Source organism: Trichosurus vulpecula, chromosome 1 (assembly GCF_011100635.1).
Source record: "Trichosurus vulpecula isolate mTriVul1 chromosome 1, mTriVul1.pri, whole genome shotgun sequence".
Lineage (NCBI taxonomy): Eukaryota > Metazoa > Chordata > Mammalia > Diprotodontia > Phalangeridae > Trichosurus > Trichosurus vulpecula.
The window spans coordinates 233,397,957-233,410,685 of NC_050573.1; the positions used below are offsets into that span (position 1 = coordinate 233,397,957).

General features: G+C 39.1%; 1 protein-coding gene across 1 annotated transcript in view; it reads left to right on the top strand.

Moving 5' to 3' along the window:
• Window positions 1-11,736, top strand: part of L3MBTL4 (L3MBTL histone methyl-lysine binding protein 4) — a 394,385-nt gene extending 382,649 nt beyond the window's left edge. The window contains exons 17-18 of the mRNA XM_036741011.1: window positions 9,005-9,067; window positions 10,096-11,736. Coding sequence (XP_036596906.1) covers window positions 9,005-9,067; window positions 10,096-10,263 — 231 coding nt within the window. The 3' untranslated portion in view covers window positions 10,264-11,736. The remainder of the gene's footprint in view (window positions 1-9,004; window positions 9,068-10,095) is intronic.
• Window positions 11,737-12,729: the final 993 nt, after the last annotated feature.

Sequence of the window (12,729 nt, forward strand, 5' to 3'; positions counted from 1 at the left end):
ATAGGCCATCTAATCCAATCCCCTCATTTTATAGATGAGGAAACAGACCCAGCAAGGGTAGCGATTTGTCCAAAGTCACAGGTAGGATTTGAACCTAGATCCCAGCATCCTTTCTAGTGTACCACACTGCTCTATATTAATTGCTACCAATATCTTCTGTTAGACCTTTAAAGACCTTCATAACCTGTCCCCCAGCCCACATTCCAGTCTCCTTACACTCACCCTCCCACCGTATACTCTGTGATCCAGTAACATGGACTTCCTTGCTGTTCCTCCAATAAGACACTCCATCTCCAGACTTTGGGGACCTTCGCTGGCTGCCCCTCAAAGCCTGGGACTCTCTCCCTCCTCATCCATGCTTCTTGGCTTCCAAGGCTAAAATCCCACTTTCTACAGGAAAATTTTATGGATCTTCCTTAATGCTGGTGCCTTCCCTCCGTTGATTACCTTCGATTTATCCTGTCTATAATAATGACTAACAATTCCTGATTCCAGGGAGCAACAAAAAAGCATAATTTGGAGGCTTTGCTTGCCTAGGAAAGAACAATTAAACCTACATGCAAATAAATCAAGTCAAGTTAAAGGAATGGGTTGTTACTACACAACAAAACTACTTTCTTCTCTGCTTTTCTGAAAATGAAATTCCTACAATTATAGAATGTTAGATCTGGAACAGACCTTACAAACTGTCTTTTCCGTTACCCTCATTTTCACGGAGGAGGAAACTGAGTCCCAGGAATGGGGGCGTAGCTTTCTAGTTACACATCTGGAACCAGAGTTCAGGTCTCCAAATTCCCAGTAGGTTACTGTCTTGCCATATAAAATCATTTCTCTTACAAATAGGCAGAAATGCTGGGGACCTTTCCCAGAACTCAGCTGCTGAAACATTTTCCTCAGAAATGAAGAGCTATTTCTTTGGCTCTCATTTGTCCTAAACAGATGATGCACCTTGAAATATCAGCAAGATCATTCACTGTCCATAAAGACCAGTTGGGGAACGACACAATCTCCTATCCCCCAGGAGTGCTCTTTGCCTCAGAAGGGTCATTTTATTCATTAGCTTGCTTGGAGAATGTCTCCATTTCCAATCACATCCTCTACAGCCTGGACCCAAGCGGCAGCCCAGTAGGTTCAAAGAAGGAGGTATTAATAAGCTAAATACGGGTTACAAAAAGACAGTTCATTGCTTCTTGTTCACCTGGAACAGAGAAAAAAAATTACTCACTTAGTAAATAAGAGGGGTTTCCTTAGTGTTTGAATGTGTCATCTGTAATCTTGGTGGATAAGAGCTCTGGGCCTGTAGTCAGGAAGACCTGAGTTCAAATCTAGCCTCAGACACTTCCAACCGTGTGACCCTGGGCAAGTAATTTTATTTCTCTCTGTCTCAGTTTCTTCACAACTATAAAAGGGGGTTAATAACATTACCCACCTCCCAGAGTTACTGTGAGGATCAAATGAGATAATATTTGTAAAGTGATTAGGACAGTGGCTGGCACATAGTAGGTGATTAATAAATTTTTGTTAATATGGTGACATAACGTGACATATCATTCTCTCTCCCCGAAGAATTTACAGAAAATCTAGCTTCAACTAAAAAAGTTTACACTTGCTAATAGGTGAAAAAATTTAGCAGATGTTAAACAGCCAGTGTGTATGTGAACTGCCCCTTACTCAAACACCACTTAGCATGCCACAGTAGAAAGAATGCAGGATCTTGAGTCAGAAGGCCTGTGTTCAAATCCAGGCTCTTTTTCGTGTTATCTCTGTCTGGTCCTCTTTTTCCTTATTGATAACATAAGGGTTTGGACCTTTTAACCCCTGATGTAACTTCCAGGCATAAATCTATGACTCTTTCATCCCTTTCTTGATGAACGTCAGAACACAAGCTCTTAGGATCTTAGAGGTCCTCTGCTCTGACTCTTGAGAATTTACAAATGAGGAAGCCAAAACCCAGAGAGATCAAATCTGCCCAAGGTTATACAGCTTGATTAGTGTGGCAAATAACCCAGGGCTCTTCTCTGGGAGACCAGCCCTCTTCCCACTGTGCTATACTGGCAAGAACATTTTCTTTCTTATCAGTTTGATGGTTGGCTATATGTGGTGATGTTTTTATCCTTATCCAGTATTTTTTTTAAGATCGTTTTAAAAATGGTTCAAGGCCTCAAGATAAAATTATACTTGTGGAGTCAGTGCTGACCAAAGCAGACATCAGCATACTGATTATTTCTAAAAACAAAATTATTCTGAGGCTTTCATACTGGGTGTGAAACTGAGTCTGACTAAATATAGTGAAGAGACGTCAGGGTGAGTGAACAGCTCAAGTTGTGGACACAGGTGCTAAATTCTGCCCTGGAGTTCACTCTGACTGTTAAGTGACCTTGAGAAAACCAACCAGCTATGGTGTTGCTTAAAAGTTTTTTTTCTCTAAATATTTTTATTGCTATCTTGTTTTTATATAACTTAGATTTCCCAGTATTTCCTCTTCTCATCCAAGAGAGCCATCCCTTATAACAGTAAAAAAGGGGGAAAAATTTTAGGAAGACTAACAACATATAAGAAAAGTCTGACATTATATGCAGCATGTGTTCCACACCCACAATTCCCATCTTATGCAAAGAAAAGGGCGATGGCGCTTTCTCGTATCTTTTCTTTGGGGCCAAACATGATCATTATGATTCAGCAGCATTGTTTTCACTTTTTGGATTTAATTTTCTAGATTTCTAGTCATATCCCTAAGGATCCTGGACCCAAGGCACTGCCCAGTAGTTCTAAGAAAGATGTATTGATAAGCTAAATTTTGTCATTGTTCAGTCTTTTCAGCCTCATCTGACTCTTCATGATCCCATTTGGGGGTCATGAAGATACTGAGTGGTTTCCATTTCCTTCTCTAGCTCATTTTACAGAGGAGGAAACTAAGGCAAACAGGGTTAAGTGACTTGTCCAGGGTCACACAGTAAGTGTCTAAGGCTGTATTTGAACTCAGGAAGATGAATCTTCCTGATTTTAGACCAGCCATTCTATTCACTGTGGTCCCTAGCTACCCCATTGATAAGCTAAATTTAGGTTACAAAAAAAGAATTTATTGCTTCTTGTTCACCTGGAAGAGAAAAAAAATTATTTTTTTACTCAGCAAATAGGATCAGTTCCCATTATTTTAATCATTGTGTATATCATTTGCCTTACTTTGCTTTGCATCTGTTCGTATAAATCTTGTCATGCTTTTCACTATTCATTATATTCATCATTTCTTACAGCACATTCCACCATAGTCTTACACCATAATTTGTTTAGTCATTCCCCAGTTGATGAACATCTACTTTGTCCTCATTCTTTGCTACTACAAAAAAAAAAGCTGCTATAAATATTTTGTCATATATAAGATCTTTCCTTTTGTTAATGACCTGCTTAGGGTATATGCCTGCTGCTAGAATCTTTGGGTCAAAGCATGTGGATACTTCCTCTTCATATAATTCCAAATTATTATCCAGAAGGGTTGACCAGTTCATAGCTCTAATAATAATGTGTGATTGTCTCCATCTTTGTACTGCCTTTCCTTCATTGACTCTTGACATCTTTTGTTATCTTTGCCTATTTGCTGAGGGTGAGGTAAAATCTCAGAATTGTTTTGATTTTCATTTTTCTTACTATTAGTAATTTGGAACATTTTTCGTATGGTTCTTAAGAATTTGCAATTCTTTTGAGAACCATTTGTTCATATTCTTTAACGGCTTATATAGAGCAATGACTTTTGTTATTCTGTATTTCTGTTAGTTTCCTAAGTATCTTGGATATCAGATCCTTATGAGTGATAATTGATATGTCCCCCCCCACCAGTTAATCATTTCCTTTCTTATCCAAATTGCACTAATTTTGTTCATGCAGAACCTTTTTAGTTTCATGTAATTAAAGTGTTCTATTTTATCATTTGTGATCAGTTTTATCCCTTGTTTGCTTAAAAATTTATTCCCTTCTATTGTCCCTATCTTTTCTTGTTATTTTCTGGTTTTTTTTTTAAGGTATGGTCTTTAATATTCATGTCACGTATCCATTTTCAGTTGACTATTGTTTATGGTATAAAATGGTGTTCTACCCCACTGTTCTTCCAGGCTTACCAGCGGTTCTTGTCACATACCTTTCCTAGGTAATTTATGATTTGGCATTTATTAAACATTGGGCTATTGAGATCAGTTATTTTTTATTTTTCCTTGTCTGGTATGTTCTATTGAGATACTTTTTTAAAATGGTCTCCGAATGGTTTTGATGATTCTTTGGGTTCTAGAAGTACTATTCTCTCCCCATTCCTTTTCCATTATTTCTTTTGATAGCCTAGGTCTTTTTCTTCTTCCAAATTAATTTCGTTGTTATTTTGTCTAGCTCTGTAAATTATCCCTTTGGCAGTTTGATTGGTAGATCCTATAGCTTGTAACTTATATATATGTCAGTGAATTTTTTTTTTACCAAGTGGTCAGGGTTGGTTGTTGAATCAACATGATTTTTGTAGACATTGAAGAAGCCAGAGCTTCCAACGAGGTAGTCCTGGGACCGAGCTGATATTCAGATCGTGTCCATTCCATGAGTTAGTACAATATAAATTCCTCAAGGTCAAGGACTATTGAACAATGCCTTCTATGAGTTTGTTGGTTAGTTTTTTGGTGGGTGGAGTAGTGATATGGTCTGGATCTGTGATTTCATCCTTATGGGGAGCTCCAGTTATAGATAATAAAATAATAATAATAAAAGCTAATATTTATATAGTACACACTATGTGCCATGCACTTAACAAGTATTGTTTCATTGGAGCCTCATGACAACCCTGGGAGGTAGGTCCTACTGTTATTGCCATTTTACAAATGAGGAAACTGAGGCAAGTGTGACTTGTCCAAGGTCACAGCTAAGTAAGTGTCTGAAATCACATTTGGACTCTGGTCTTCTTGACTCCAGGCCTTCTTTCCACTGGGCCACCTAGTTCCCTCCACTGATATCTATAACATATAGATTGAGCACTGCCTGGGATAGTGACTTGTCCATAGTTACTTAGCTAGCAACCTCTAGAGGAACCCAGAGTTCCCCACAATGCCTGGCTACCCTTGCTGTCACTGCCTCTGCCCCAGAATGGAGTAGATGCCTGATAAATAAATGTTTGTTGAACTGAATAGAGTTGAATTGGATTGGATAAAAATGAAAGTGAATTGTGCTAGGCAATGCTTCCACCCTAAATGCCACATGATATACACCCTGAGCATCTGGAATAGTTTTCTTTATTTCACTGTTTTGCTGCATCTGCTTTATTGAAGTAAAAAGCAGGGAGCTCCAAATTTATAATGAACCAACTCGGGTAATGTATCTTGCCGCTGATTATATGCAGCCTAAAGAATGAGAAGAGAGAGAGTACAAAATGATATCCTAGAAACATGCCTCATGCTGGAGATTATTTTGTGCCTAGAATGAAAATGGGAGAATGTAGAAGTTTATGGTACCAAGGCATTGGTCGTGTTGTAGCTGTTGAAGAAAATTATGACAGTGTCCTAGTCTGAAATCCTTGGAGTCACATGAATCTTTGAGTAGAAGATAATCAATTTCATGGTTCCTGGAACTAAGATTATTAGAGAGCATTTGTCCTGTTTATAGTGACCTTCGACCAGATTTAAATGGGAGCAGTTAAAGATGGAGTAAGTGATTTCAAGTCAAGTCAACCAGCATTTGTTAGCCCTTAGTGTGTGCCAGGAGCTGTGTTGAGTAAGCACTAGGAATACAAATAAAAGCAGAAAGTCCCAGCCTCAGAGAACTTGTTCTAATAAAGAAAGGTAATACATAAAAGAGAGTCAGGAAGACCCCACACACACACACACAGCTTAGGGGATTGAGGGGATGCTGTAGATGAAGTCCTCTGCTGAAGAGTGTAGCTTGGAGAGGAATAAAGACAATTAGCCTGAGCCTTCTCCTTAAAATGGATGTCCTGGGAGGAACCAGTCAACAGGTCACAGAGGTGAAGGTGCTTCCGAATGGAGAAGTAGCTCAGAGATGGGGTAACCTTCCGGGGTGAAGAGCTTTCTGGAAGATATTCCACCAAAAGTGCACTGACATTAACATTGTTATTATTCCGTTTAAGTCAATCAAAAACCCAAGTAACTCTGACTTTCTTTCCAAGCAGAAATTCTTGTATATTAATAAATTGTCTCTGACAAACTTTGACTTTAAAACTCTCACACACACACACACACACACACACACACACACACACCACAGAGAGACAGAGAATGTGAGTAGTTACCATGGTTTGTTTTGTTTCACTTCAGTAACACTTAGCCCCTACTATGTATGGGGCACTGCCACAGAGAGACGAGTTGCCCTTTCTGGAGATTTCACAGATTTGATGAAGACAGGAAAATACTAGAGTTCTGTTGCCTTTTCATTTTTCCAGGAGAAAAAACCTACTTAATGCTGAAATTTATTTTTCTCCAAAGGGGCATCCTTCATGACTAGGTTTCTCATCTAGCTCTCAGGAATCAGATTCAGGAAGACTGTAACCTGACTGAGCAGACCACCAGATGGAGAACAACTCTTGTAGTCCTCCAAGGCCTACATTCCCCAAAATCTGTTTTTACCTATTGAGAGAAATTTTTATTTTACTATTATATTAATAACCAGTTATTAAATTGGGATCCAGGCTTTTTTCCTCAATTTCCTCATTAAGGTCCCACTCCTGTAAAAGTCAGTTTCTGAAGGACATGACTGATTGAGATTACCCCCAGCCCTCAAGGAACATACTCTTCAATCTTGGGCCACCCAACTAGGAGACCTAACTTCTCTTTAGAGTGTAAATAGAATCCAGTCTGAGTGAGTTCTCACCCTGGGGAAAAGAGCCCCTATTCTTGTACTCCTCCATTAAAGTTTAGGGTTACTCAGCTCATGAAGTAGAAAACCAGAGTGGTCTGGATAGAGATGGATTCCCCTGTCCAGATTGCTGGACTCAGCTTAGACTCATGTTCAAGCCGTGTTCTCAGAAGGAGGAGCTGAAGACTTTTAGCCCATCTGCTCATTAAATGTCCATCCATCAGGGTTGAGTTTCACTTGTCAGGGAGGGTTCCTTTTCAGAAAGGATTTAAGGTGATTCAGAGTCTCCCTTTGTGTCTTTGGTTGCCTAGAGAAACTACTGACCATCAGTTTATTGATTACCAGCTAGCCTAATTAACAAACCGATTATCAATTACCCAGAAACTCTGTTTTGAGGGTGAAGGAGGTAGTTTTTTGTTTCACTGTGAAAATATTCCTCTGACATTTTAAATGGAATCTGATTTCTTTGTGCATCAGACAAAATAACTGCACTGGGTCAGGGTCCTGTGTGGTACTTGGAACAAACTCTTTTGGGCGTCTGTACTTTACACTTTTGTTTGATCTGATACTTGGGAAATGTGTCTATAGGGAACACTTGTTCCTTTCCTGAACCTACAGCCAGATCTTTGGCAGAACTTTGACGTAGATAGAAAGCCATTAAATGTGCGTGACTGCTTGAATAGATCTGAATATCCAGTCTAGTATCCTTCTACAGGTAATGAAAGAATGAGAAAGATACCCATAGCAAACTTCAGTTGACCCTGCAAGCCATTGTCCCCTGCTCACTGCCAGACTCTTGGAAAGAATTAATTATCTTTATACTCTGTAACTTCATTTCCTCACTACCCACTCACTTCTCATTGCTTTTGCAATCTGGTTTTGCACCCTACCACTCAACTGAAAGTCTCTAAAGTGACCAGAAAATACATTGGGCCCTAGAGTCAAAGACCTGGGAGGAGCTTTGGGTGACCTTGGGTCACTTAAGTGACTTCCGTCACTAAAACTCTTCCGTCTCCTTTATAGTCAATTAGCTTCCAAGTCTTGTTCATCCTACCTCCATAATAGCTATCACAACTGTTCCCCTCTCTTCACTGTTATGGCCAACATTCTGGTTTAAAGCCCCATAACCTCTCACTTCTAACAGGTCTCCCTGCATCTAGTCTTTCCTTTCTCCAACCCATCCACCAAACATCTGTCAGAATACTTTTCCTAAGGCATAAGTCCTATCAAATTACTCAGAAAACCTTCCATGTCTTCTCATTGCCTATAAGACAAAAACACAAACAGCCTGTCATTTCAGGCCTTCCACGGCCTCCCACTTCCTTTTCCTACCTTATATTGTACTCTTCTGTATTCAAGCCTTACTGGACTACTACCAAGTGGGTGGGAGAGAAGGGAAGTACCCATTACATACTTTATAATGTAATTTGCATTACTAACATTTTCTTCATCACTTTCTTGAGTCTAGATAAACAATAAATCAAGCTCTAATTTTCAGTATTGGTTGATTTCCAAGGTGTAAATTCTCCCAATTATAATTTAACCATCAGCTCTCTCAAACTAGTCTGCTCTGGCTCCAGCACACCCCAGGCTGTGGTGTAGCCGTGCCCCACACTTGGTGCTCTGCATTTGCACAAGCTGTCCTCCCTGCCTAGAATTTACCTCCCACTGGTCTTCCTTAAATGCTGAACTTAGGCACTTCTTCAATGCATCCTTCCCTAATTCTCTCAGTCCTTAGTGCTTCCATACCCCCACGAGCATTCACCTCAAAGGCAAGAATTGTTTTATTTTTATCTTTTCACTTTCAATGCCTAGCACAGCACCTTGTGCATCATTAGCACTTAATAAATGGTTAATGAGTTGAATGGGGTGATCTGGGGATGTTCCAGGGTTTGTCTTTGATGGTTTGAAATATATATGTATGAATATGCATATATACATATATATGCACAGATCTTAAATTGGTTATGAGAAAGAAACAGAGGCAGAGAAAGAGAGAATGTTTATTAAGAACTTACCATGTTCCAGGTGCTTTGCTAAGCTGTACTATGATTCACTTATGACCTAAGAAATTACTTCAGTGTATTCAATAAATTTGAACAGAGAGAATTTAAACTCAAGTACCTACTATGCACATTTTTCAAATTAGGTTTTTCGTTTTGTGTTGTAGGTGGCAAATTTTGTGCAAAGCCTTCCAGGCTGTGAAGATCATTCCAGATACTTCAGGAAAGAGGTAATGAATGTCAGCAAAAGGATTTCAGTATCCTCCCCACTTCTTGTCTTCAGGGCCCAAACTTGGTCGTTATAGTCACAGTTTTTGTTGTTGTCTTGCATGGCTTTTCCCCCATTGTATATAGCTCCATGCTTTCTAAAGGGCACCTTGTCTCCCTCCCAAGATACCAGCTGAATGTTAGTCCAGATCCATTTGAGCAGCCAAAGTAATTCCCACCTCTACCTCATGGGCTGGGGCTATTCGTGTACACCCTCTGTTGTGACTTAACAGCATTTAAATGGTTTACTTTTAAGTGTATGTTCAAATGACTAAAAAAAAAAAACTAATTGGAAAGATTAGTTCTGATGGACTGGCTCCGAGAAACCATAGTCCTTCTTAGCCTTGTATCTCCTAAATCAAGGTATGGCCGGTTAAGTGACCTGTGCGAGGGTGACTTTGAGTCTGTACATATTTGTCCACCCAGGAGTTGGTGGTGGAAGTGGTGGTGTGGGTGATGGTAATGGTATTGAGCCAGGTTGGGCCCTATGATTTCATAAGGGTAGAAACTCCCTCCACTGATGTATATATTCACAATTTTTAGTCTTAGTTGCCTGGGTCAGTGAAAAGTCAAATGATTTTGGTCGCACATTGGTATATGCCCTGTTTTCCTGGCTCCAAAGCCATTTTTCTGCCTTCTATGTGATAATGCCTCTCTTTGTTGTGGACAAATGGGTTTGGAGTCAGAAAATGGTGATAATGTCAAGTCAACAAGCAAATGATTTATTAAGTGCCTATTATATACCAGGACTGTGCTAAATACTGGAGATAAAAAAAGCGGGGGTGGGGTGGAAAAAAGGCAGTCCATGCCCTCAAGGAGCTTACATTCTTAAAAAGAAGCTGGTGGGGGGTGAGGGGGAGGACAGGAAGGGGATAAAGACACACCTGACTTTATCTGGCTCAAGGTCATTGTAGAGAAAGTCTAGGAGAGTCAGAAGTACAGTTTTGCTGAAGAATGAAGACAAGGCCCTTTATTTTTTTTTTATTTACAGCAGATTGATGGCAAAGCCTTCCTGCTTCTGACCCAGACAGATATAGTCAAAGTGATGCGTATTAAACTTGGCCCAGCATTGAAGATTTATAATTCCATCCTGATGTTCAGGAATGCCCAGGACCTTGGAGAAACAGATTCTGCCTCTAGCAAAGTCATCAGGGAATAGATGTGCCACTCTCTCCTGGACACTTTGAACTTAGGTTATTCAAGCAATAAAATCTGGAATATGTTAATTTGATTTCTCATGTTTTACCTGGTTGCGTCCATACTGAAAAATGTTAAGTGTCTAAGCTTTATACATTGAAAAGATTTTGGTGACAGAGTGCCAGAATTCAGAAAGTTTTAGGCACATTCGAATGTCCACCAACATTGTTATTCTTTGGCAAAGTCTTATCACATCAGACAAACCAAAGATGTCCACACATACATTCATTTTTATCCATTCCCTAGATTCCATTAAAGAAGCCATTTCCCATCTCCCAGGCATAAAACCCTCAAGTGGCGAAATATTAGAAAAACAGTGTTCATAAATACACTGTTAATGTTTTCACCAGAACATCCGAACTTGGCTCAGATTTGCCATCTGGACTGTAATGAGTCTGCAAAAGATACACGGAGGGAAGAGACAAAGACCTGGTGCTTTAAAAAGATGTCTTGTGAGATTTTTGTGTACTTTACTCAGGAAAGTGTGAATGCTTTAAGAAAAAAAAAAGCACATGTTTTCATGATTCATTAATTCTCTTTTTTTGTCTAAGTAACCATTTCTTGGTTGTTCACTAAAGACTCCTTGGGACCTTAAAAAGGGGGATGTGATGATGTAATATGACAAAAATCAGGCCTAGGCATTTTAAAATGAAACACTCATCTGCCTGGCTCTGACAGTCATCCAGTCCCCTAGTGTTTTAAATGGTATAGCATTGGGATCTGTTTATAACACTGCTTTTGGCTGACAATCTGCCTTCATAGATGAACTGTATTATGTCAGGCTTCTGCTCTGTATAATTGATCACATTCAGGGGGCGGGACTTGGCCTTCTGTACTTGTAATCTTTGCGATCAAGAGCTGTGTTATTAACGGACGATGAGATGAGCCTATTGTATTTTTTAAAGCAAGAGATATATCATCATAAAAGAATGCTCAGAAGGAGGGGACTTGAAAAGAATTGTCTCCCACATTCAGGTGTTTTGTAAGCTGATGTTTTCCTACAAGTAATTATACCTGAAACTAAAATCCTATGGGATCCTCCATAATTGGCACTTCTTTTCAGATGGGCACCTCCACAAGGGAATGGAGAATGTGTGCACATTATTAATTCCACCATGTTTGCAGAAGGAAAATGACAGAGAAATCAGGAGGAAAATGATAAAAGTTCTACTATCACTCCCTCTACTTGCAACTAGTTATTATGTTTTTCTAATATTGTATCTATTTGGATAGAAGTGTCAACAACACCATCTACTTGAGGAAAAACATCTCTAAAGCATATGCATTTGTTATGTTTCCTTGGGGTCTTTGATTTAGATAGAATTTTAATATATTATTGGTTGATGTAAATTTCCATTTCTGTGATTTTACCAAATCTTTCTATGGGTAAATGAAACCCCTGCTTTTACTATATTCATATTTTAATATATTTTAAATGCTAATAAAGATTGATATACATGAGATGGTCATGTCCGCTTGCCTTCATTAACATGACACACTGTGTCTGAGCTTTGAGATTCTTTCCCTTACATTTGAAATCAAGACAAAATCATAGTGACATCTCATGCATTAGCAAGCAAGGAACATAGTCTACTTTGAGAGCTGCATATCTGGGAGTAGATTTTCTTGGGAAATTCGTAGTTCTAATATGGTTTGAAGAGTAGGAACCAATAAAAATTCAATAACAACCACAAAAATTAAGCACCTGGAAGATAAAATGCAGCAAGCTAAATAAAGTCTTGCATTACAGCTATTTTGGTTCTAAACTAACCACTTCTATTAAGTTAAATTTGACTGTTATATGTTGAACACTTATTATGTGCCTCACAATGTGCTAACAACCCCTTGTGTTTGGGTTAGATTTTGCTCAGTCTGCATCTCTTATTGGCCATGGTTTTGGTGTTTTAAGTCTCTTAGGTCTGTTTGGCAGGCTCCAGGACAGCCCTTGGAGGGACTGCCCCCATCCCTGCTTAAATAGCAGCCCAGATCTCCAGATAGGTTGGCGGCTCATTGAACCTAGGGCTGTGCGAGTGGTGAAAAAATGGTACCTCTGAGAGAATGCCTTTACTAGTAGCTTTATCCAATCACTTGCCAAGTCATCAATTCTACCTCTACAATATTGACCCTATCTGTCTCTTCTCTACACAACATTTGTGCTTTTGTAAGGAAATGTAAGATAATTTAAGGAGTTTTGTTTTGTTTTTTGCTTTTTTAGCAAGAACTACGGAGAAAACTGGAAAGCAGTTGGGCAGCAATTAGGTTTAGACCAGCATCTTATACCATATACCACAATAAGCTTAAAATTAAAAGAGAATACAATCAGAATACGAGCCAGGGGGGAGAATTCTTAACCAAATGAAATAAAGAAGATCACAATAGAGAAAACAGATAACAGAGATTATATGAAATCATACAAACTAAATAAATG